This window comes from Ursus arctos, unplaced genomic scaffold (genome assembly GCF_023065955.2).
Source record: "Ursus arctos isolate Adak ecotype North America unplaced genomic scaffold, UrsArc2.0 scaffold_18, whole genome shotgun sequence".
NCBI classification, from domain to species: Eukaryota; Metazoa; Chordata; class Mammalia; order Carnivora; family Ursidae; genus Ursus; species Ursus arctos.
Window position 1 is genome coordinate 10,306,881 of NW_026622852.1, and position 26,676 is coordinate 10,333,556.

Below are 26,676 nucleotides of genomic sequence, written 5' to 3' on the forward strand. Positions count from 1 at the left end.
GTCTCGTCTTTCACCCTTCATGTTTTCCTTGTCACCTTCCCTTCCTGCTTCTTTGCTGCATGGTTGTAATTTTACTTGTCCTGTGTCACCGTTTTGTCTTCTCTCAACGTGCTGCTTTCATTCCCTGAAGATAAAAGAATTCCTAGACTATCCTTTTTGAGAGTAAGAAAAAACTTTTCCGAGAAATATTTGGGGAACATTTTCGATGCCTTCTCTCAAAGTTCTGGCTTAATTTAAAAGTGGAATCAACCCTTAAAATGTAGTAGAAATATTTGTCAGATTCTATCTGTTATGTAGCACATCTCTTGATGGCACTGTCCACAGTCGGCACATCATTTATAATTAAATGAAAGTATTAACACATGCATATTCAAATAATGTTGTAATTATGATGCCCATTATTCGGTTTAGCAAAATTACTGCATTTTGAGGTTTCCCCCCCAATATAAAGAATGATTTAATTTGGCAAATTAAATAATGTTGTAGTGCGCATGTTAATTTGATAAGTCACAAGTTTATAAATGCCCCAGCTTAATATCGTTCAGTGAGTTTATTTAGAGACTATAAAATGTGGCTTACTGTTCCTGTATGTCAAGCTTCACAGCTGAAGTCTGGTGCCTGATAATCAACGGGTTCAAGGACCTCCAGGGCCGGCACTGTGTTGTGGATTATACCTACATTGCTTATCGTCCTCCCTCCCCCTTTGCCCGTATTAGCAATCTGCTTTTGTACTTTGACTTCCAGGATTTCCCTAGTGAATTTTGTCACAGAAAAAAGAGAATCATCAATATCGCAGTTAAACTTGACTTTCAAAGCTAATAGTATCTCATTTGGGGGCTCAAATTTAATAAATTTTCTTTGATTCTGGGTGAGTTTTTAAACATCAAACAATGAATTGGCCAGGGTGCAGTAAAATATTTAGATCTATTGACTATGGTTCAGAAGGGTAGAAGGCGAAACACTAGTGGTTTGATGTTGATAAATTCTCAGTACCTTAATCCACATTAATGTTTTCTTTTATCTGAGTGTGCATTGGTGACCGAAACGAGCAGCAGAAGGTATCCATACGTATAAAATATAAAACCTAAAGCAAATATATTTGTAAAATAGGATTTATTTTGTTATGTTAAGTAAGTTAAAAGCGTTCTCATCCCGACTGAAGACTCCGGAGAAGGTTTGTTAGAGATGAATATACAGTTTTGAATTGGGACCCAGTGTGCATACAGCACTCACACCATTATAAAAATTGCATTACAGCGTATGTTTTATAGCGTACACTTTGACGTTCACTTATTGACAGAAATTCTTGTGCTCAACTTGGGAGTATAAAGATTTTTAGAACCGCATATTAGCATCAACAATTAAAGATGGCGTCAGATGTTTGTGTGTGTTTGCTGGTTTAAGGAAACCCGACGCAGTGTGATAGTTCATTCATAAAATAAGGGATAATTCAAACAGGTTTTAGAAGCTTCCCAAGTAGAATAGAAGAGCGAAGGAGAGGCATTCTATCATATATTGTTGCCAAGTTACATTTAAAGTTGCTCAGGGAAAAGTAAGGATATAGACACATATATTTGAGCAATTAGTGTTATTTTTTATAGTTCTCCCATTCTTGACCTTTGCTATCTCATCAAAAACACTTCTGATCCTGTGGCTTTAAGCTAGTTGCATAATATTTATCCAATATATGGTAGCAAAGAGATACATTTTTAAAACCAAGTCAGGCATAAGGAAAGTTAGAAAATATGCCTACGTATGAAATCTGCTATCGTTAAACTATATAATTAAAAACGAAAGCTCACTGATCTTACGGAAAACTAAACTGTGAAAATTTTAAAGCTCTTACTAAGTTCGGAAATTAAAAATGAAAACAGACCTGTTTCTTCACATTTTCTTTTATCTAGCTTTAGTATATGGGGAGTAGTTTCTCATTTGTCCAGAAGGTGGCAGTGTAATATCAACTGCCTGTGATACCTATACTGGCTAGAGAATTCGTATTTCTCCAGTATCTGTGATATGTTTGTATTGTTACCTTTCCGAATACTTAAAATATAGTACAAATACCACTGATTTTATTCGTTATCTTATTTAGGAGTTGCGTGACTGAGTTGGTTTATATGTATTTAATCGTTAAGACTCAAGTTTAGTAAGAAGGAAATGGGCAAATAAACCTCTGACTGGTATATTTTTAAGTCTCCTTGTGTGTTGAGTATATTTGTTTTTATTCCAGGGTACATATTATTGAAGTTTTCTTTTCAAACACTAACACCTAATAACTATCTTGTCTAATATATATCAGTTCATATCAGTAAAATGAAACATGTTATTAAGACAGTGATAATAATTAGGAGATTGCTGTTTGTTTTCGATTTTGTGGATATTTTTTTCCTTCTTTCTTTTTTTCTTTTGAGGGTGGAACAGTGAAAAAATAATTCAAAACCTCTTGATCAGAAGAGCTCCAGTGACTCTTCTTCCCTCCCTCATTTCAAGCAGGAGGATGCTTTTTCTTCTTAACATTCTCCCCCAGCACTCTGAATTAGAGATTTATTTGCAACGAAAAATCAATTAGTCCTAAATTTATTCATGGATTTCAGGTCCAGCGATCAATGCAAGTCCACTCAGTGGGCTCAAGGGGACCCAGTTCATCCCAGTTAATGTGTCTGAAGGGGAATTACCATTGATGCTGTTTTTTTCCCTTTAGGTCAGAGATCAGATCTCGCTGTCACGGACTGCGGCAAGTAGGAATGACTTCACCCTGCAGCTACCCAAACTGCACCTGGAGACCTTTGCAATGGAGGGGCTCAAGGGCGGGCCAGAGGTGGTAGCGTGCCAGGTTAGAGTCTAAATAACATTGTTTGCTCCTGAGACGTGTAGAAAAATAAATTGCACTAACTGGAGAGAATGAAAGCCTCCAAGTATTGTGAATAACTTAAAGGAGATGCAAATAATTTCCATTAATTTTTCTTCTGCCTTGGAACACTGTTTCACAAATAATTGTTTTGTTTTTCCTCACAGCCTCAAAATAGCCTATTGAATAATCCAGAAAAGTTATTTTTTTTTACCAAGGAAAAATACGTGTTTTATAGCTAAGTACAGTATGTAAAGAGCATGCTTTCCTGTCAGCAGAGGACAATAAGACACTAGGCTGTTATCTCTTTAAGGTCATCTCAATTTGTAGCTCTTATTGTTTTAAAATAAATCACTTTCGATAAAATTATCAGGAGAGATATTTGAAAATTTTCAATGTGAATTCCAGAGTAGAGCCTACATTTCTTGTGTGGCAATGTAATTTAAGCAACCGTGGAACCAAACTGTACTTTGCTTTGAAGAACATTTATTTACCCTTAATTTTTAGTTTTAATGAACAACGCAACATGTGCAAACTGGGTTATTTCATTTATAAAACTCAAAGCACCAAATTGTGAAACCCCAAGTAACTTTAAAATAAACTTAATAAAGAAAATCTTTTCAAAGATATACTCATTTTCAGGTGCTGCAGATTCTTTCTAATCGAGGCTCCTACTGGGTTATTGTGAGCATTTTTTCCCCTTAGGGTTAGGACAGTTTTTTAATTGGACAAAACAAAATTCGATATGTGCTTTATTCACCTTTTAATGCCCAATGCCTTTATTAGAGAAGCCTGTCAACATTACGTAAACTGTAGGGAGCTTGATATTTCAAAAGAGCTCGTTCCTCAATAGCAGTCCAGATTTTTCAGTATATCTAAAAGAGAAATGTCTCCTAAAACTCAGTTTCCGTTTCACATCTTGAGGTTTAAAATAAACTTTATCATTCTTTAGTTTATGACCCCGTGAAATTTTAATTTTGTACAAAATTAATGTCAGTCCAAGTAGGGCTCCGTTATTTTTTTTCTATTTGCTCCATACCCTAATTTAATTTGTTATTAGTACCCAAATTAATGCTCTACATAGAAAGAATACTCATTTCTCTCATTAGATTGTCCACCAATATATTTAAAATACACATGTGATTTAAAACTAAGCATAAAATATTTTTATTTTCAGTTATAGGCTAAAATATTTTTATTTTCAGTTATAGGCTGGAATATTGTACTGTTATTTAGTACAAGATTAAGATGTACATTTTGAATTTGATTACCATTATTTGTGAATTCATTGTAACCACAAATACAATGTGATTTGAGACTTTTCTAGTGGCTGTAAAAGAATCCTTTACTTGGCTATCCTGATTCAGAATCTCAGAGGGCTTAGTACTTGTCGTAATTCACAAATAAAGGCTTCCCCCAAACTGTAGGTTTGGGTGATTTAGAAAGAGACGGAGCCTCAGAATGCCATATTTTGGGGGTAGAGCATGAACTCTCTATGGTTCTGACATCAGTGAATAGCAAGAAGGAAATGTAGAGACCCCTATTTCAAACTGCTGGCTTTTCCAGGTTCTAATACAAATATTTCTGCACGTCGCCAACGCCTAAACACTCGAGCACACTTTGCATTGACATGTTGTGAGTTAGTCAGAGATACTGTAGTTCAGTATCCCACGCAGAGAAGAACACGTGATTTGGACCGTATTAGTGTTTTTTCCACGGATACACAGGCACAGACAGACACACAGACACACACACACAGAATTGGTGATATGCTTTGGAGTACCTTGAGAAGAAGGGCTCTGTTGTATCGAGGACTTTATTTTTAATATGAATACCATTTTGGTGAGCGTTTACTATGGACGAGGTATCATGCTTAGTTCTTTAAATACATCATGTTGTTCAGTTTTCACAATGGACCTGTCAAATATGGCGTTCCATGTCAAATGATGGATGGCATCGTTGCCATTTTCTAACTGAAAAACAGCGACTACAGCAGGTGACTCTCCTCAGATCAACGGCAAGTAAGTGGCAGGGCCCAGAGCCTGAATTCAAGTGTCGGTGTGGTTGACTGCAAATCTGGAGCGGGTAAAATCTGGTACGAGAAGAAAATCTAGACACTGTGGTAAATGGGAAGCGTGCAGCCTTTGAAATGTATGGTGGGATTTTCCTTCCGTCTACGAAACGTACATCATGCCTCTGTGTAAGATGTAGGTCATAGTTGACGCTGTATTGTGGACAAATTCACAGATAAAAAATTTTGTTTCTGTTGGACAGGCTAATATTATGGAATGTTTCTTTTCACCTTTCTGCAGTCTATAAATATGTATATTTATGCTCAGTGGGACTACATATTTAGGAATTCAGTATTTGTTTCTCTTTGTAGTCTGTGCTGATAAGTGGACTGTTTAGAGAGCTCACGTCCTCTGATTATGTCGAGAATAGGATCACTGTGCGGGACGTAGTGCTGGATGACCGTTAGGCCAACCCGCGCCACCATCATTTGGCGCTGTGGGCACTGTCACTGTCTGTCTTTTCCAGCATGGGAAGCTTTGTTACAGGTGTGACCCTGGGAGGAAGGAACAACAGTGAGCCTGAGTGAAGGACGATGAAATTACCCTTTCTCTCTGGATCCAGAAGAGCATGTGACCGATGTGCTCCTATGGGAGAAAATTCAGTTCAGAACCATCTAGTCTCTGAGCTCTGCTAGCTCTTAGCCTCAGTCCTTTCAAAAAAGTGAAGTCCTACCAATTTCTCAGGCTTGTAGTAGGACTGAATGAGGCAATACGTGTAAAGTGGAGAGAACACAGTGCCTAGCACGGAGAGAGCAAGGCCTTGTCTGGGGCTGTTATGATTGCAGCCATTATGGGACCCTTGTCGGGATGAAGCTTGAAGCAGAAGCATGTTTTCAGCACTTTTAAGGGTGTGTGTGTGTGCACGTTCATGTGTGTGTGTGGTTTTTTTTGAAGAACGGTTATTTAGGATCTTTTTTTCTGTATCTTGCCATTTGGTTCTTTTACTCTTCCTTGTTTCTAATTTCTTCCAAAGCTTTAAATAATTTTGATTAAGATCCACATTAACTCCCTATTTACTTTTCCATGTTACTTGATGTTCCAGTGAGGCCACGTCGCCAATGAAACCTTTGTCTAAGCTCCTATGGCAGGGGCAGAACTATTATTACCTGTCCTTTTATCTCCCAAATAACAGCATATCAGTCTACTGGAAAAAATTAAAACACCTAGATTAGACAAGATAGCTTTAGCTGAAAAGTCCAGTACATTGTGAATGCAGAGGACTTTGTCATAAAAAATATTCTGCACGTATTTCATAAAGAGAGTACCTGTTACTCATTATTTTATACTTTGAATTGTTTTTCCCCCAATAATGAGGATATGCAATACATTTAATATCTGGCAGTTATTAGCAGGCATGTGATAAATGTTTGTGTCTCTACCCTCATTCAATAATAAACAACAAAGAACAATATCTAGAGTTAACTTTTTTTTTAAAGATTTTATTTATTTGACAGAGATAGAGACAGCCAGCGAAAGAGGGAACACAAGCAGGGGGAGTGGGAGAGGAAGAAGCAGGCTCCCAGCAGAGGAGCCTGATGTGGGGCTCGATCCCAGGGCTCCGGGATCACGCCCTGAGCCGAAGGCAGACGCTCGATGACTGCACCACCCAGGCGCTCCTAGAGTTAACATTTGCTGAGTACTTTTTCTGTACCAGTTACTTCGCTAAGCACTTTACATTTACTATCTCAGTTCATCCCTACAACAGCCATATGAATAGGTGCTCTGATTTTATCTATTTTATAAAGGAAGGAGCTAAAGTTTATTGAGATGCAGTAAATTGCTAAAGGTTCCATATCCAGTGAATAGGGTCCATTCATGCTTTTAATCTTGCTTGTCTTTTGTAAACCATGTCTGTGTGTGTGTGTGTGTGTGTGTGTGAGCGTGTGTGCACGTGCGTGCTTTAGGATGGCCAAGAGGGCAAAGAATAAAGGTAGGGTGTGTCTGTAGAATACAATTTCATTTGTGAGGAAATAGCGGAGAGAAGAGAAATCCAAAAGAAGCTAACTGGGAAAGTTACTTACAGTGTGTATTCCGGCCTCTTTGTCTGTGAAATGGAGATCACAGAAGTCTCTGACTCACCATGTTCGTGTGATGATTCAGTGGGTTAACACACCGGAAGTGCTCAGAACGACAGGTCCGTTGTAAACACTCGCTGTCTCTTAGCTGTCCAAGGACGGGAACCCTTCACTGTTTTGTTCACGGCTGCATTATTCTTAAGGATAAGTAAGTGGAGTGGCTGCGTCTAAGGTTAGGCACATTCTAAGTCTTTGAAACACATTCCGCAGTTGTCCCTGGAAAAGACTTGCAGTTTACTTGAAATGACTTCTCTTAGCACTTTAGTTTCCTTCTTAAAGTATGGGTCTTTATTTTCTGTTACTAAAGGGACATGTTTTCTTCTAATAATTTAGATCTTCCCTGATTTTCAGATGTCCATTCTTAGCCGGTTCTTAATTTACAGAGTTGCCAGGGTTCGGTTTAAGAGTCTCCATGGGGAGGTAAAGGGAATATATTGTGTGACTGCTGTTTGTTTCACAGATACTGTTCTTCATTTGTTTCTGGGTGCACAATGCTGCTTTGAATGTTTGCGATTATTAGAAATCTGACCTTTTTGGTAAGTGGGATCATTTTAGTAATAAGATATCAAAAAGATTTGGAGGTTATCTAAAGTTGTTATCTATGAGAGTTTGTGCAACTCTCTTTAAATTCTAAAATCAAAATATCTTTTAAATTAAAAAACATAAAATGATTTTAGACTTAGGCTGTGGGATCAAATAGAATACTGAAATGCTACCTTCTTCAAAGATTAGAAGGTACTGTCCAGAGAAGAGAAGAACTGTTTTTTAGGGAAAGACAATTAACTGGAAAAATCCTATAGTTCATCTGAGAATACATGCATTTTGATGAAAAGTGCCATCCTTTGTCTCACCCATCTGCTTGAGGGCTGTAGTTTATAATTCCACAGAATATAAATTGTGCCAACAAAGCCTCTAAATGACCTAGGTTTGAGGCCTAACTTGAAGATGAATATAAGAATTAGTGTGTTAGCTTTCTCTGTTGATACCAGGAAGAGTAAATGGCATTTTCTGAGGTAGTTGTAAGAAAATTGAGTTGTCAGAAAAACATTTTTGTTATTTGCTACATAAAAGTTTAGAATTCTACCAGTGCCTGGATGGCTCAGTTAGTTAAGTGTCCAGTTCTTCATTTTAGCTCAGGTCATGATCTCAGGGTCGTGAGATCGAGCCCTGCGTCAGGCTCTGGTTTGGGCATGGAGCCTGTGTAAGACTGTCCCTCTCCCTCTCTCTCCAAAAAAAAAAAAAAAAAAAAAATTTTTTTTTTTTAGAATTCTACTCTGAAGATTTAATAATACCAGCAGACATGAAATGTCTTCAAAATCTCCTGGTAATAGAACTGTAAGCAATGCTAAATCAGACAAAATAGAATGTTAAGATGTTAATGTGTACAGAGGACTAATTTTTTAAGGTTGTGTTGCAAATTGGGATAACAATTTTTAAATAATTAAGCAATTGCATTGAAACATGGGTTGTAGTCATTGTGAGTTAGGCCTTGTGGTCCTCGATCTGTATCTTCTAAGATTTTCATTCTTGATGACCAGGAAAACGTAGTGTGTCCCTTATTAGAGCAGTCTGATATCATCCCTTGTCTTCTCACCCTCCCTCTCTCCTTTCTTCCTTGCTTCCCTTATTCTGCCTATTTGATTTGCACTTAGTTTTGGGGGCAGTAAGGGTGGTAGTGGAGGGTAGGGGGGAAAGCATCAATCAGAATTCTAGGGCAGGCCGTTGAGAGTAACAATGGCAAAGTGCTTTTTTTTGGTCCGATATTTTACCAGGCGTTCTAAACTACCGTTCTTTTCTCTGTCCTTATACTTTATTTTTAAAGATTTATTGTAAAAGGCAGTATTTTTATAAAAATATTTATTGTTAAAACATAGTCTTGGGCACTAATAGCTAAGATTTCTTTAAAAAGATCTGTTAAAGCTGGGAGTTATGGGGCGCCTGGGTGGCTCAGTCGGTTAAGTGTCCGACTCTTGATTTCAGCTCAGGTCATGATCTCAGGGTCATGCTGTTGAGCCCCGTGTCAGGCTCTGCATTCAGCGTGGAATCTGCTTGAGGACTCTCTCTCTCTCCCCCCCTCTCTCTGGCCCTCCCTGTGCTCGCTCTCTTAAAAAAAGCTAAGAGTTATAAAAAGTTCTTTTAAAAATATTTAGCAGACGAGATATTTTATATCTTCCATCACGGGTTTATTTCGGGTTGGTGGTAGTCTGAAACCACAGGGGTTTTTCGGTCATTGTTGGGACTTTCATCATTGCCTTTTGAAAATGACAGGATGACATATGAGGACAAGGAAAGGCATCTGTATAAAGCCTCTGCTACACAGAATCTCATATTGAGGAATTCCATAACTCCTTACTCCTTAACTCAGCTGAAAATATTCATGAATTAGTCCTTCTGGGAATGATCTGGTATCAGTGATCTGAACTGCCTGCTATAAGTAGAATCTGATAAGAATTCTTTACAAACTAGGCATGATTCATAAAGTCCTTTTTCCAGTTTTGTGTTTAATCATTTCTTCCTTTGTTTATTCTAAGGAAGGATAATTAGGAAGAAGATAAAATCATAGCATAGTCAGTATCCCAGGAATTTGAAGAGGTTATATGGCTTTACTCGAAAGTAATAGAGCTGGCCATAGGACAGATGAGATCCTTGCCCCATAGATACAAATTGCACAGGTAGCTGGAATTGGCATTATTTTATCCAGTTGTGTTTTTCGCAAAGAATGCATGGTTGTCCTTTCTTGTGAAGGATGAATACTCTGGAAGTGCTCTTGGAATTCTCAGCTAGAATCACTATTTTCTGTGAGCTCTTGGCCCTCAGCTCTTAGGGTGCATCGGCTTCCCGCCTGTACCTCGGAGGTGACGAGACCTGCCCCGGTGCGTCTCGGGGCAATCGTGAAGGTCATATGACGTACGTGAAAAAAGTTTGAAGATTAAACAGCACTAGTAGATATTTTAAAAATTGTTTTCCTTTGAATATTTGGCATATAAACGTTCCTTGATCAGGTGTGCGCTTGCTTAGTTTTCTGTTTCCAGTGGCGTGTCCTAAAAACAAGCAAGGCAGTCAGAGTACAGGGAAGTTGGCAACTACGAGTCTGCAATTCTCTGTACGTCCTTGAGTTTGCTGGAAACATCATGTGGATCAGAATGGGAATTACTTTCTTAATAGCATAGTATTTGGAAGAGATAAGCTAATTCTGTTTGTGTGGGGAAGAAGCGAGCAGCATAAATTGGAGAAAGCCTATGTGGAGAGTCAGAATGCCTGGATTCCAGTCCCGACTGCAGGTTCCGGGTCGAGCCCGCATTTCCTGCGCAGAGGCCGGCAGTGCAACTTGTGCTGCTCTCGCCCACAGGATGGTGGGGAAATCAGAGGGGATGATGTGCATGTGAGGGTGCTTTTTACCTCGTAAAATGCTGTGTCAATGACACCGTATTGGACTGAACTGCAAACAGGCCTGGCGGCAGGACAAGGGACTTTAGTACATCAAGGAATAGTTTAGGGTTTCAGCTCTTGGAGGTTTTTGACTGATGATTTGTTCGATGCAACTTTCACTTTAGTAGCCGAACAGAATGTTCACAATTTTAGCGTTCCCTCACATTTTGGTATAGGCCATGGTGAACACTTTTTTTTTTTTTTAAAGATTTTATTTATTTATTTGACAGAGATAGAGACAGCCAGCGAGAGAGGGAACACAAGCAGGGGGAGTGGGAGAGGAAGAAGCAGGCTCATAGCGGAAGAGCCTGATGTGGGCCTCGATCCCGGAACGCCGGGATCACGCCCTGAGCCGAAGGCAGATGCTTAACCGCTGTGCCACCTAGGCGCCCCATGGTGAACACTTTGAATATACTTCTAGTTGAATAATTATTACACAAAGTAATTAAGGAATTACTAGTGTTTTCATATTTTCTTTGAACTCTGTGGCCTTTATTTACACCATTTATTTTTTTAATTAAAGAGGGACTTCAAATTCCATCTCTGAAATGGTGATATTTGCCTGTGTGTGAAATGTTTCAGACACATTTAATAAAAAACAAACAAAAACGCGAAACATGAAAGTACAGAGCATATATATATATGTATATATATTTTTGGTTACAACGTTCAGCTCTAGGTAGCTTAAGGCAGAAAAGCTGCAAAGTGATAGGAACATAATTTCTTTGTCATTAATGTTAAGAGACAAAAACTGAATCCCAAACCTGACCCTTCCTCTATCTTTCTTTTCTCATTTTTGAAGCCTATTTAAATAGAAGTATGACCTTACTAGATAATACCTCTCACTACTTATTATTGAGAGACCGGAGCCTGTGAGCACTTGAACTTTCAAGTGCTGCCACGGACTTGCTCTTCATTTTAGCTACTTGGACAAAAAACAGTGTGTGATGGACTGACTAGGTGAAGACCTGGAAAAGGAAGGGTTATCTACAAATTGAGTGAGTTTATTATGGCTTAGTGATTTGCTGATTGATTTCATTTGCTGTCAGTTAAGGCTCTCTTAATGTCAGTTTTCTTTGCATAATGCCTCGAAATAAAGACTGATGAAGTTCTTCAGATTGATGCCGCTTATATAAACTGACCCTGATTTGCCCTATTTTACATGACAATTTAAGTGACGGCACTTAGAGGAAAATACAGCAATGAATATGCAACTTAAGGATTAAGGGAAATGCACTGAATCATTCAGTCTAAAACTAGGTACAAAAGTAATTTCTGGTAATAATTCCACAGATGCCTTAAGTTTTATTAAACAGACTGTTATTACTTTGAAGTGTGTGTGTGTGTGTGTGTGTGTGTGTGTGTAGAGAGAGGGGGAGGGAGTTGAATTGAAAAAGAAATGAAAGTGATCCTAAATCTTTTCAAATTATGTTAAATCTTCCTCTCCCCACTTATTGAAACTTGGAGTTATCAGAATCACAGTGTAAAAAATGTTTTATTTGAGGTTGCATAAATGCTGTAATTTAAGTAACCAATGAAACGTAGGGTGAGTAATTTTGAAGCTTTAAATGCCTTTTGTCAGTTTCAGAACCTTCTAGTAATAGCAGACGTAGCTTCTCCCCCCTCCCCGACGCGCCCCCCCCCACCATGGCCACAAGTCTCATCATATGGACTAAAAGGAGGCATAGCTTTCGGGTGGCAGACTAACTTAAGAAGTAACTTAATGAGGAAAACGTGAAATGCTAACATTTTCACTCCTTTTCTGAGTGGGGGCTCCCTAACTCACACGGTCCCCTTTTCTCTGGGGAATATGTGATACCCCTTCAGTGTTGCAGGGCAGTATTTCGTTTAGAGTATATTTTATAGTACGTATTAGCTAACATGAACCTGGCTTGGTGTAACTTCATGAGGACTCAAAGGAGGACACAGGGGAGCCTGAGTAGCCCCGTCGATTGAGCATCTGACTCTTGATCTCAGCTCAGGTCTTGATCCCAGGGTCGTGAGTTCAAGTCCCACATTGGGCTCCATGCTGGGCGTGAAGCCTACTTTAAAAAAAATGGAGGACATCGAACACAAGTCTCTGAAATGGGTTCTGCTCATGTGGTGGGGGCTTTGCAAACCAACACTGAAGCCTCAGTAGTATCCGTGACATATTTAAAAGAGACGCGTGTTCTGTGTTTGCAAATAAGGCTTAAAATGGTCCTCAGGCCTTAATCCTTGTTTGAATGTTATCTAGAAGAATGATTTGCCTACAAAATTCAAAGTCTAAAAGGAAGAAACTCCATGTTTTGAATCTTTCTAAAATTGAGAAGGAAATGATGATGAAATTAAAACAGGTACATGTTTAACTTTGTACATGTATTAAGTTATGTCATAGGACAAAATAGGAAAAAATCATCTTTATGAGATATTTAGCACAGTGTTTTATGCAAAGCTGCCAAAAGATAGCGGTCATTTTCATTGCTATTATTATTATTATTTTTTTTTTTTTGAGAGAGAGAGAGTGAGCAGGGGGCGGGGGGCGGGTGGGCAGCGGGGAAGGGCAGAGGAAGAGGGAGAGAAAGAATCTTAAGCAGGCTCCATGCCCAGCACAGAGCCCAACACCTTACAACCCTGAGATCACGACCTGAGCTGAAATCAAGAGTCAGATACTTAACCGACTGAGCCACCCAGGCACCCCAATTGTGATTATTATTATCGAGACAGTATGTGTGAGTTGAGGAATGTTATAATTCTTCATCAAGTGAAGAGGAATTCTTTGAAAGTTTTGGGTGTCTCATGTTATTACCACGTTTTAATTACTGCAAATTAAGAGGTTAGATGATTTCTTGTTGGCATTAGGCAGTAGATACAACCATGACTGATAACGAGTACATTCAGGGACTATTACAGATATTTTCTTATTATGTCCTTTTGGTAGTATACCATGGTCTTGGATGTTAAGATCCATGACTAAGAGACAAATGATCACAGTTAAAACCTTAGTGAAAGAATTTGTTGATAAAGAAGTTACCAGTTTACTAATGCCAACATGTATGTCCACTGAGATGGCGTTTAAAACGCTTACTATACGAGATGGTCATATCCACCAAATTTCTCTGATTCTAGATTCATACCAATCTGAATAATTACCTAAACATAAAACTTAAATCTTTAGACTTGCTAAATAACAGTTTAAAAAGAAATTTATATATAAAACTAACAATACAAGCTAGAAAACTTCTGAAAAATTGCTCTGACACGTCAAATTTTATACATATGTGTATACATAGATCACTTTTGTTATCTGTAAAGTATCTGTATCTGTAAAGTATTTCATTATACTGAGCACACCCAAATTTATTTTAAAAATTTTATTTATTTAAATTCAATTTACCAACATATAGTGTATTATACTTTTTAAAAGAGATTATTTATTTATTTTAGAGAGAGGGATCATGCCCCCTTCCCTTGCTCTCTCTCTCAAAAAAAAAAATTGATTTGATTTTGACATCCTGACTTAATTTTTAAAAAAATTTTTATTATGTTATGTTAGTCACCATACAGTACATCATTAGTTTTTGATGTAGTGTTCCATGATTCATTGTTTGCATATAACATCCAGTGCTCCATGCATGCAATACATGCCCTCCTTTTTTTTTTTTTTAAAGATTTTATTTATTTATTTGACAGAGATAGAGACAGCCAGCGAGAGAGGGAACACAAGCAGAGGGAGTGGGAGAGGAAGAAGCAGGCTCCTAGCGGAGGAGCCTGATGTGGGGCTCAATCCCGTAACGCCGGGATCACGCCCTGAGCCGAAGGCAGACGCTTAACCGCTGTGCCACCCAGGCGCCCCAATACATGCCCTCCTTAATACTCATTACCAGGCTATCCCAGTCCTCCCCCGGTGAACTCTTAGTTTTTTTCCCGGAGTCCATAGTCTCTTGTGGTTCATTCCCCCTTCTGTTTATCCCCCCCATTCTTCCAATTCTCCTACCAATCTCCCTGCTATTTCTTATGTTGTGTAAAAGAGTGAAACCATATGATAATTGTCTTTCTCTGCTTAACTTATTTCACTTAGCATAATCTCCTCCAGTCCCATCCATGTTGCTGCAAATGTTGGGTAATAGTACTTTCTGATGGCTGAGTAATATTCCATTGTATATATGGACCACATCTTCTTTATCCATTTGTCTATTGAAGGGCATCTCGGCTCCTTCCACGATTTAGCTATTGTGGACAGAGCTGCTATGAACATTGGGGTGCATATGGCCCTTCTCTTCACTACGTCTCTATCTTTGGGGTAAATACACAGTAGTGCAATTGCTGGGTCATAGGGTAGCTCTATTTTTAACTTTTTGAGGGACCTGCCTTAATTTTTGCATGGTTGTAATAATTAGCAGGTTAGTTAGAAACCATACGTGTGTGTGCGTGTGTGCACGTGTGTGTGTGTGGGCGCGTGCCTGTGTTGATTTCTGGCTCCGCTGGAACTAGCAGAATATTGCATCTGAATTTTACACAATAAATCATTAAATAATTCATTAGAATCCTTTTGCTTGTGATATCTACTTACTCCAGTGAAATCATGACCCCATAAACATAAGTATATATAGCAACAATCACAAATGATAGAATTTAAAAAAAAATTTTTTTTAACAACATGAGAGTTGTTTGTCATCCTTCAGGCCCACAATTCCAGTCTGAAGCTCTGAGCTCCACAAGTAAACCTAGCGACTTGGAGGCAGAAGCCTGACCTGACCTAATCTTGTGGCGACACGTGAGAAGAACTGACACGAGGCCTTTGTAGTCTCGGTTTCTCCCCGTTAGTGTGATTGATCCAGTGTTTTGCTGGAGAGTGGATTTGATTAGAGGGCACTGCCCTGGATCCTGTGGAGAGGGCTGCTTCACATATGGTTTCCCATAAGCAGAAACTCCTGAGCTCCCAAACACATCTGGTTCCAAGGCTTCAAATAAGGGATTGTGGGAACCATACCAACATCGTGAAGCGGATTCCACACAAATAATGCGTATCATTGCTACAATGAAAGCTTATTGTTTTTCTTATGAAGAAGCACATTCAGCCTATGGGGTGGCTTTGGGTTTTTTGTTTTGTGTTTTGAGTATGGTTGACACACAACGTTACATTAGTTTCAGGTGCAGGATTTAGTGTTTTGACAAGCTTATACATGGTGCTATGCTCACCCACAGTGTAGCTACCATCCCTCAGTCTGGAGGGGTATTCTTGAGTGAAATTTAAGCTTAATACCTATTCTCTCTTGTTCTTTGTTTGGGGTCATAGAGGAATGGTGTAGTAGTTCATGTCTCCTGGAAAACTCAAAGAGCCTTCAATACTTGTGTTATATGCAAATCAGCTATGGCTCTAATGGGCTTTCTCTTGCTCATGTCCAATACCTGTTTGCAAACTAAACATGCATGTCTGTTCCGTGTGAGTAGGAATCCCCTGGGACATCCTCTTTGGGCCCCTCCCACTTTATTCCTGAAAGCACAAGGGATGAAATTCCTTGTCACATAAACTGCTTATCCCTCTGATCTCTTACCATCTGTTCCCACTGGATAAGGTAATGCAGACTCGTCAAGAGTCTGGTGAGGTCGGCTCTCCTGGTATCCAAACAATTGCTCCAGGTAAAGAGGGCAAGGTCACCTGGGAGTCCAGGGACCTGGCTGTTTATAGCCCCGGTTTCTGGTAATCTACAGGAGGCTCAGGAACCAGAATGCCCTTCGTTTCAGTTTTCCACTTATGCAAGAGGAGAAATAGAAATATCATTTGAGGGTATTTAGAGATCAGTGTGCACCAGGAAATTTGTTTTAGAAAAATACAGTGGCCAGCTCTCTTGATCACATACATTGGATATGGCTAATACCATTCAATCGTGTACTGAGCACCTGCCAAGTTCAAGGCATTGGGTTGTGTTCTGGGATACAAAGGTGACTTAAAAATCTTTTGGGGGGAATATAGAATTTAAGAGTGATATGAGATGGAAAACATGATTGCTGTAGGAGAGGCATAGATAAAGGACCATAACCTGCCTTTCAGAGATGAGTGAAATTTATTCTTCCAAATTAGGAGAGGATTAGGAGATGCTTCATAAAGGAGGTGGCATTTGGGAGGGCCTTGAAGGTTAGATAGCTAAAAATACCCTTTTCTATAAAATGCTTTTGTTAGGAAATACAATTGGGAAAACGTGGAGTGTGAATCCCAGCCACTAGGTAGCTTGGCACAGTGAAATCTGTGGGATGGCCTCATCTCAATCTCATGATTGGTAATTATTTTTTTAAAGATTTATTTATTTATTTTAGAGAGTGAGAGAGAGAGAACATGCAAGCTGCGGTGGGGGTGGGGAGGTCAGAGGGAGGGGGAGAGAATCCTCAAGCAGACTCCCCGACGAGCACAGAGCCCGACACAAGGCTCCATCCTAGGACCCTGAGATCATGACCTGAGCCCAAATCAGGAGTGGGATGCTTAACCGACTGAGCCACCCAGGCGCCCCTCTTGATTGGTAATGTTCTAAGGAAGTTCTGTGATACTGTGAATAGATTATGGTCTCTGCAGGATTTCATGGAAATCTTATTATTTGTTCCTTTGTAATGTACAAAAAGTAAATTCATTTCTTTAGTTGAATATCAGAAAGCACTTTAGATCCAATTTGCCCTTAAACCAGTATCGTAACACTATCTTTTTGGAGATACAGTTTAACCTACTTCAGTGAATTTGGGTATAGAGTGGAGATTATAGGGATTATTGAAGTAGTTGATAACTGGACTGAAGCATGTAGATTTCCAAACCACACCTGGCATATCAGAATTAGAATGGAATCATGGTAATAAAAGACTTAGCTCTATATAAAGCCTAAGATATTTTCTCTCTCTTTCTCTTTACTGATTTGCCTTTCTTTAGGTGTATTGAAATTTTTTCATATTGGATTTAAGTAAACCGCAAACAAGTGCATTAAATCATTATAATTCCAGCGAAATGGCTGTGTAGCACCTCTGTCCAAATTAATGTAAAGGTACCAACTATAGATGCCCTTTGCTGAGATTCATAAATAAAGCTGACGGTGTTACGTGAAAAGAGGAAAGACGAAGCATTCATATTGTGTGTCTATGTGTGTACGTTTTCTCTGTACGTGGAAGTGTAGCTTAGATCAGTTGCACGCTCTGAAAGTTGTTTGTTTTGAGATAATGGACTGAGCAGCTTTTCTTTGGTTGTGAACCACTAGCTCTCAGCCCTGTAAGCCACTTATTTCTATAACTTTTCTCTTTGTATTAACACCACTCCTTTAAGGAAATTTGCATACCGAATCCCCAAAAGAGTAAAACGAGGCTGTGTCTCTGCTACACTACCATATGTGATTAAAGCAGCTGGATCTTTGTAGGTTGATTACGAAACAGACAAACGCAAGTGCTGGTTATCACTTTGTTCCGTCTCCCAAAAGTGTAAATCAGAAAGAGATTATTGGAATATAAAGTGCCCTTTGTTAAGCCCCAGATATCTTTTGAAGAAGATAAATAGGCACTCTCAGTACAGTCCGCATTATTCCTGAAATCGCAAGTCCCACTAACTCTAAAACGAAGAACCATGCCAATATTACGTTGTTAATTGAATCAAGCTGAACGAGTATGTGTGGAACTCCTGCCCTGTACCCAGCCCTGTGCTTGACGGATGCTGGGGTGACCGAGGAGGGATGTGCAGTCAGAGAGGAGTTACAAAACAGAACCTCAGAACACAAGAAGAACAAAACAAGCAGCTACATGGGAGCCATGAAATGGGAACCCGTACGCCAGCAGTCTTTGGAAAGTATAAAGGTGGGGAAGGAGCCTCAATGTATCACTAACCTTGCTTTATTTTCTTCTCAAAAAAAAAATTTTTTTTTTAAATAAGAGGAGCCATTTGCCTTTTTGGGCGAGATAATCTTGATTAGGGTTTTATCTACTCAGTTTCAATTTGAAATTTAAACATGTATTATTTTCCCAACTTAAATGTGAATCACAATGTGCCATCCCTCTCTTAATGTACAGCTAAATGGCTGCCCATCACCCTTAAAATAAAATCCAAATTTCTCATCTTGCCGTTGGGCTCTTCATGATCTGGGCCTTGCCTCTGTCCAACTTTATCTTCTAACTCTGCCTCTCACTCACTGAGTGGAGAGCAGTGCTGACCTTTTTGCTGTAACTTGAACACGCCGAGCATAGTTCCGTTTCTGAGGCTTTGAGCTTGCTGGTCCCTTCACTTGGCATGCCATATGCCAAATCTTCACGAGGCTCGCTCCTTCATTCACTCATGACTTTGCTTAAGTGTCACATGATGGAAGCCTTCTCTCGTCACTAACTAAAATAGCCACCCTCTCTCTTCATCCTTCATAGCCTTGACTCTGTTTAATTTTCCTTCATAGCGCATGACCGAATGTATTTGTCTATTACCTGTCTTTCTCTAGGATGTAAGACCCGTGAACGCAGGGGTTGGTCTTTACTGCTGTATCCTCAGCACCTAGAACATAGTTAAGTGCTTAGAAATATTTGGTGAATACATTAATGAAGGAACTGAGATTTTCTCTGTTGTGGCCTTTGTAAGAGGCAGGACTGTGTGCATATTAAGGAAAAGAGCAAAGAGTTTGGAATTAGATGGACCTCTGATTCCCAGTTGGGCCACTTATTAGCAATGTGCTCTCAAGAAAGTTAGTTATGGACTCTGAGCCTCAGTAGCTTGATGGGTAAATTGTGCTAAATAATTCCTAATTTGCAAGTAGAGGTTAAAGCTCAGAGTTTATACATTTTGCCACAGAAAACAGACTGTATTCAGATGTGTATATATATGATTTAGGATAGCGAGAGAATGCCCTTCTTTAAGTGGAGGAGTCTAGATCAAACTGCACAGGTGTATCTAGTACTTAAAATAAGGAGAGAATAGTAGTCAAAGTAACTCTGATCTCCAAGGACTGCACTGTTAGTATCAAAAGTGCATATAAACATTTCTGCATGTCAGTGCCAGATGTTATGGTTTTGACATTTGGACAAAGCTAGACTGCCTGAATCCCAGCTCACACCATCAGAATTGAATCCAAAAATTTATCTGCACACTCCTACCATACTAAGTCTTATCTCTATGTCAGTAGCGTCCAAAGCAGCCTAATAATCCCCAGTATAAAACTACTGGTGATGTCAAGACATCGTAGATGCTCAAGAATGGTAACTATAATAATTTATTTTTTCCTGAAGGAGAGCTAAAGTAATGAGGTTAAGCTTCTTCTGGTTTGCTCTGACTCACAATTAATTCTGTGTTATCCGCTAACTAAACTACTCTCACTTTATCAATCTTTGTTAATTAATAAACCCAGTGCCAGTTGTATAATTTAGCATATGTTGAACATTTGGTGTGTTGCTTAAATTTTTAAGTCCTAAAGCAAGGTAATTTATTATTATTATTATTTAATTAATTAATTAATCTAGCAGTATCTTCTGAGAAACTCATTTCTTTCAGAATTTTTTGACATCACTGTTCTTTTTTATGGCTTCCTGTCCATACGCAAGAGTTTCCAGGAGAAACTTTCTTTTCTCAGTCTCTGATTATTTTGGTGATCTCTTTTGCATATTCTTGTAGGAAACCAATGTTACCGCTTATCCCTTTGGTCTTTCTTTACAGTAACCCTTAGCGTAATAGAAGCAGTAATCACCATCAGTCTAGAAGCTGCATTTAGCTTCAAGATTGGCTTTGATTCAGTTCAGGTTGGAAATAACATACTTGAAAGAGAATGGGTCTTGTTCTTGGCACATTTAAGTTGTATATGCCATGGTTGAGTGGAGGCCAAAAAAAGTTTAGAGTCTAAACACGATATAAAGAAAACATCATTTAAAAAAAAAATCTGCTGCAGAAGAATTCTGCAACTCTGCTGAATACGGTTTCCCATGAGGCCCCTTCTCATACCTGGAAAGCTACTATATTTATATCCTTCCAAAGTGGCGCCAGTGAAAATTTTGAGTGATGGCATAAGTCAGGTCCAGGGCCATTTCAAATGGCCAAAAGGGGAAAATGAACTCTGATAGTCTCTTTTTCCTTCATAAAATAACACCAACAAAAACATACCCGAACTATATGCAATATGGCCTCAAGTCAATTCATGCTGATTTGTCTTCAGTTGTGCTTGACTAAGGAGGCTGTATATTCGCAACAAAATGTTTTCTTCTAATAACTGGACACATTTACTCTCCTTATCATTGTCACTGTCATTCTCTAAAGCGTTTCAGTGTCCGTAGGTATACTGCATTAAATATCTAGTTGCACGTGTTTTAACCATGCCCTGTACTAAAGAGATAAGAGCACCTAATCTTAAGTGGGTAGCAAGGTCCCAGAGCAGTCTCCAAACGAAACCTAGTAATTCTAGTGCATGCACAAAAACCCCTAGGACATGTCGGGTCAAAAGTGGGCTGTCCAGGAATGGGAAAACATCTGGTATGAGAGAGAGGGGAAAAACTTGGTTCACCCAAATCCCAGTTTCTACATAAAGGAAAGGTCATTTTTCCGCCAGGTAACTTCCCAGATATGACAAGATAAAAGCCTTCCCTAGTTGTAGTAGGTAAAATGGAAATGAAATCTAACTTCTTAGAGTCCTCTCCCTTCCGTGCCTCTGTTCCGTATGCACAGATCTCATACAGAATGAGAATTTATGAGTCAGAAGAACTAGTTCTGTGCGGGTAGGATTTGGCGTATTGGCATTTTGGGGTCTTGGTATTTTGCTTCTAATGCCTTTCGCTGGTAACATCAGATCCTCATGTCAGGCAGCTGGGAGATGCACAAAACGCTGCCATTTTCCATATATAAGTCAGTTAAACGCACTAGAAGGTGCTTTTCCAAATTTTGTCATTTTCTAGAATAACCTATTGTATGAATAATAGACGATTTTCTTTAATTTGTAAGCTTAATTTAATTTTTTTCTCATTAAAATAATCTCACAGCCTTCTTTCAAATTACATTTTTCTAGAATCCAAAGAGGTTTTGGGGGGCAGTGTAGAAATTATGTGACATATTAGGACAGAATAGAGATTCATGAATTTGCTGCAAGTGTTCGTTGAGCCCATTCTGTAGAAGGAATTAAATGGTCAAGAAAGTATCATCTGAAGTTCCTTTACTTGAAACAAATATTTATTTCCGTTATGTAAGGAAAAATTGGTTTTTCAGAGTCTGTGTGGTATAATAATTACTGAGTTTGAGAACTTCAAGAATCCTGGTTTCTTAACAAAATTCAAGAGGGGCTTTGCTTTTATACCCTTTCCATCAGGAGAGGAGAGAGCAAGGGTTGAATTGACAGTTAAATGAATGTTGTGATAGATTAGCTGTGCATTTTTTGAAACTTGGAAAACCTAGATTAATTCTGCTGATCTTACTGAGAGAGTTGGTATGATAGACAGCCCAAAACAAACAAACCAAATAAAACACTAAACCCCAAATTTAAAGCAACTCCAGAAACTTGCAACACATGGAATAAGCATGGGCTTTGGAACTGAACAGACCTGAATTTGAATCCCAGTGCCATTCTTTATTAGCGAGGGGACCTTGGATAAGGTACTTAGCATCACTGAACCTTGGTTTCCTAATCTGTAGAGATAACATGTGTCTTGTGGAGTCATTGACAGAATTGGAAGAGTATGCAAAGCTCATGCTGTAGTTTTGGCACATTGTAACTGCTGTTGCTAGGACTGGGGTCTGGCCAAGCCTTGCAGTATGGGAACTATGAAGGAAGCAAGACTACCTTTGGGCAAAGATTTGAGCAAACCTAGGCTTTATTGACTCTCCTCCATTCCAATTCATTTGGTGATTGCTGGTTACGGTAGAGAGGTTGGGAGTTCACCTCCCTCATTGGCCTACCCTTTAGGGCAGACGTGGGGTTGACTTCGAGTGGAGAATAGAGCTGGGTGCATAGGCCCGTCAGATTCCATTGACTCCTTTGAGGCCACAGCTGTACTCTGGCCCCAGAATGGCTGGTGTTGCTGTGACAGTCAGTGAGCAAATGGAGACAAGAGTCTGCAATCCTAGAGAAAGACAACTATCATATGATTTCTCTCATCTATGGAACATAAGAACTAGAATGATCAGTAGGGGAAGAAAGGGATAAAGAAAGGGGGGGTAATCAGAAGGGGGAATGAAACATGAGAGACTATGGACTATGAGAAACAAACTGAGGGCCTCAGAGGGGAGGGGGGTGGGGGAATGGGATAGACCGGTGATGGGTAGTAAGGAGGGCACATATTGCATGGTGCACTGGGTGTTATACACAACTAATGAATCATCGAGCCTTACATCGAAAACCGGGAATGTACTGTATGGTGACTAACATAATATAATAAAAAATCATTATTAATAAAAAAAAAAAAAATAAAAAATAAAATTTCCACTGGTGAAATAAAAAAAAAAAAAAAAGAGTCTGCAATCCTCTCAGGTTGTCTTGTTCGTGTGCCTGCATAAAGGGGTCTTTGGGAGTTATAGGCAGAAGGCAGGTTAAGATCTAAGAAGATCTGGTCTGGACCTTTGCCAGATAAGCAGATATCGTTTAAAATTTTTGGAAGAATTTGTATTCTCCTCTTATTTGTTTCTAAAATATGTGTAGATATGTAATTAAATTTGTATATCTACCCCCCTTTTTTTTTTAAAGATTTTATTTATTTATTCAACAGAGATAGAGACAGCCAGTGAGAGAGGGAACACAAGCAGGGGGAGTGGGAGAGGAAGAAGCAGGCTCATAGCAGAGGAGCCTGATGTGGGGCTCGATCCCATAACGCCGGGATCACGCCCTGAGCTGAAGGCAGACGCTTAACCGCTGTGCCACCCAGGCGCCCCTATCTACCCCTTTTTAATTAAACATGAGCAGACTATCTACATGCATATATACTTTGCTTTCCTTTGCTTTTCTTTACCTTCTTATTTTGAAATAATTATAGATTCACAAAAAGTTGCAAAAACAGTATGCTTCATCCAGTTTCCCCTAATGTTACATCCTACATAACTTTAGTACAATATCCAAGCCAGAAAATGGACATCAGTGCAGTGTGTGTGTGTGGGTGGGTGTGTGTAGTTCTATGACATTTTACCACATGGTGTGTTTGTGTAGCCACCTGCCGTGGCATCGCCACAGAGATCTCCATCAGCTAACCGTTTTCTAGATATTCTCCTCAACCCCCTGATCATCCCTAATCCCTGGTAACCATTAAATGCCTTTTGTCTATAATTCTGTCAATGATAAATAAGTGAAACCCTACAGAATGTGATCTCTTGAGATTGACTTTTTCCCCTACTCAGCGTAATGCCCTTGAGATCCAACCACGTTGTCGTGTCTGTCAGTAGTTTGCTCCTCTTTATTGTTCTACGAGTAGTCATGGTATGGGTGTTGCACAGTTCGTTGAGCTTTTCATTCATTGAAGAACAGTTTGGTTGTTTCCAATTTGGGCTATTACGTATAAATCTGTTATGAACATTCATGTACAGATTTTTGTATGAACAAAATTTTTTATTTCTCTTAAAAAAAAGGCCCAGGACTGTGATTTCTGGACCAAATGTAAGTGTATGCTTAATTTTTAAAGAAGTTGCCTTGGGACGCCTGGGTGGCTCAATTGGTTGAGCGTCTGCCTTTGGCTCAGGTCACGATCCCAAAGTCCCAGGATTGAACCCTGCATCGGGCTCCCCCATCAGTGGGGAGTCTTCTTCTTCTGTCCCTCACCCAACTCTCACACACACTGTCTCAAATAAATAAATAAATAAGTAAATAATCTTTTTAAAAAAATAAATTGCCAAGCTGTTTTCTAGAGGGGCTGTACCACTTTTCATTCTTACCAGAATGTACACGAGATCGTTTCTCTGTTTCTTCACCAGCTTTTGATGTTGTCACAGTTACTTCTTTTAGCCATTCTGATAAGTGTGGAGTACTATCTCATTGTGGTTTTTTTCATTCTCTAATGGCTAGTGATTTTGAAAATCTTTTATTGTGCTTATTTGAGATTTGTATGTTCTCCTTGATAAAATGTATCTTAGTGTCTCTTGCTCATTTTCTAATTGGATTGTTTTTTTACTATTGAGTTTTGAGAGTTTTTAAAAAATATATTCTAGAAACTAGTTCTTTATTGGATATGTGGTTTGCAAATGTTTTCCCCTATTATAGCTTTCTTTTAATCTTAATAACAGGATCTTTTGAGAGCAAAAGTTTTTAATTCTGGTGAGGTTCAGTTTATTGATTTTTTTTCTTTTATGGATTATGCTTTCAGTATCATGTCTAAGAACACTTCAAGCCCTAAGATGCCAAAGATTTTCTCCTATTTTTTTCCTAGAAGTTTTACAGTTTTATGTTTTACATTTAAGTGGTCAATTTTGAGTTAGTTTTTGTGTAAGGTGTGTGGTTGGGCTGAGATCATCAGAATTCTAAGATGGCCCACAAGACCCTTCACCCTGGTGCACAAGTACCATGTAATTAATCTCCTTTAGAGGCTGGGCAAGACCAGTAAGTATTGGATCATCCTAGGTGGGCCTGACCTAATCAGATGAACCTTTTAAAAGAAGGTGGAGTGAGGGAGAGGCTCTGTTGCTGGGCTGGAAGAAAGCCAACAGCCATGTTGAGAAAGGAGAGGTTCATCCAGCAACATGAGGGCAGTCTTTAGGAACTGAAAGTAACCCTGGCGGACAGCCAGCAAGAAAATGGAGACCTCCATTCTCCAACCTTCAGGAAATAAATTCTGCCACCAACTTCAATAAGCTTGGAAGAGAACCTCGAATCTCAGACAAGCCTGCAGCTGCATTTGACCCTTAGTTTGAGTCTGCTGAGGCCCAGAGCGGAGCACTCCGCTCACCTGTGCTGGGTCCACAGAGGGTATGAGATACTAAAAATGTATTGTGTAAGCCGGTAAGCTTTTGGTGATCTGTAATGCAGCAATATGCGTTGTGGTCTCCCAGAGTGGAGTGCTGCTTCTGTGCTTGTGTAGATGAGGTTTCGGATTATTGGCGCTACACCTGGGTGTTAGGGAAAGCAGCAGAAACACGTGCAGCCTGGCACCGTGGGCTGGTGGATTGTCTTCTGGATGTGAAGGCTCCTGAGGCTCTACTCTGCTTTTCTGATTCTAAGGTCCTCACTCACTGTGTCGGTTTCTGGGGACAAACAGGGCTGCTGCCACCCTCCTCAGCACCAGCAGGCGAAGAGCCCACTAGCTCGGTTGCTTCTGGGGCACTCCCTCTGTGAGTCCCCTCATGATGGGACCAGTGCTCCCCAGACTTGTTGATTGCTCACTCTGATTTTTGAGCATCCCCAATATCTGTATATTTCTTTATAGCATATACATGTGTTATTGCTAAATAAATTCTATACATAAAATGTAGAAAAATAGAAAGTTTTAAAAGATGCGGTTTCGAGACATTCTTAAGATTAAAAAACTCATGTAAAAACCATGGAAAGAGTAAAAAGATCAGTAATTGTCAGGGGTTGGGGAGGAGGGCAGGATAAATAGATGAAGTGTAGAGGATTTTTCGGGCAGTGAAACCCACACTTCTGTATGCTACTAGAATGATGGATACATATCTGTGTATTTGTTACAACTCATAGAACGTACACCCCCGAGAGTCATTCCTGATGTAATCTGTGGACTTGGGGTGATGAAGTGTCAGTGTTCCTCACTGGGACAAATGTACCCTCTGCGGCAGGATGATGGTCGTCAGACTTTGGGTGTGTGGGGGCAGAGGACATCCGGGGACTCTCTGTACTTTCTTCTGAATTTTTCTGTGAACTGAAACTGCTCTAAGAAATGACATCTTTTTAAAAAACTGAATATAACAGAAAATAAAATCTATATATGGAAATTCTCCATTTTTTCCCATTTTAATTCGCTTTGGACATTGGGTACATCCCAGTGGGTATGCAGGACAATACTCCCTTTTTTAATAATGTAAGAAATAAAATTTTTATTCTTTGGTATGGACTGGCATATCACTTGGTCCATTTTTTAGACAGCTGTTCCCGTAAGGTGTGTTGAGGGAAAAGTGGAAGGATTTCACAGTGCAGAGGAGCCAAGCGTGGTGTCCTTGCTTGTTTATTTACTTCTTGTGCATTTCAACATGAACTGTTATGTGCCCTGTCTCGTTAATTGAATTTATGGATTAAATTATTTTATATAGTGTAATCTTTACAATAGTTTACAGTGAGTTAAAAAGTAGTCTTTAAAATCTTCTCTATAAGGTTACTGTTTTCTTGTGACAGAAAGTTTCAAAGTACTCGTGAACTTAGTATGA

General features: G+C 39.3%; 1 protein-coding gene across 3 annotated transcripts in view; it reads left to right on the forward strand.

Moving 5' to 3' along the window:
* The window catches only part of CCDC171 (coiled-coil domain containing 171), a 300,691-nt gene that overhangs the window by 224,781 nt on the left and 49,234 nt on the right, over nt 1-26,676 (forward strand). For all 3 annotated transcript variants that reach the window (XM_048223031.2, XM_057313447.1, XM_026506501.4), the window contains one exon: nt 2,702-2,833. In XM_048223031.2, coding sequence (XP_048078988.1) covers nt 2,702-2,833 — 132 coding nt within the window. The remainder of the gene's footprint in view (nt 1-2,701; nt 2,834-26,676) is intronic.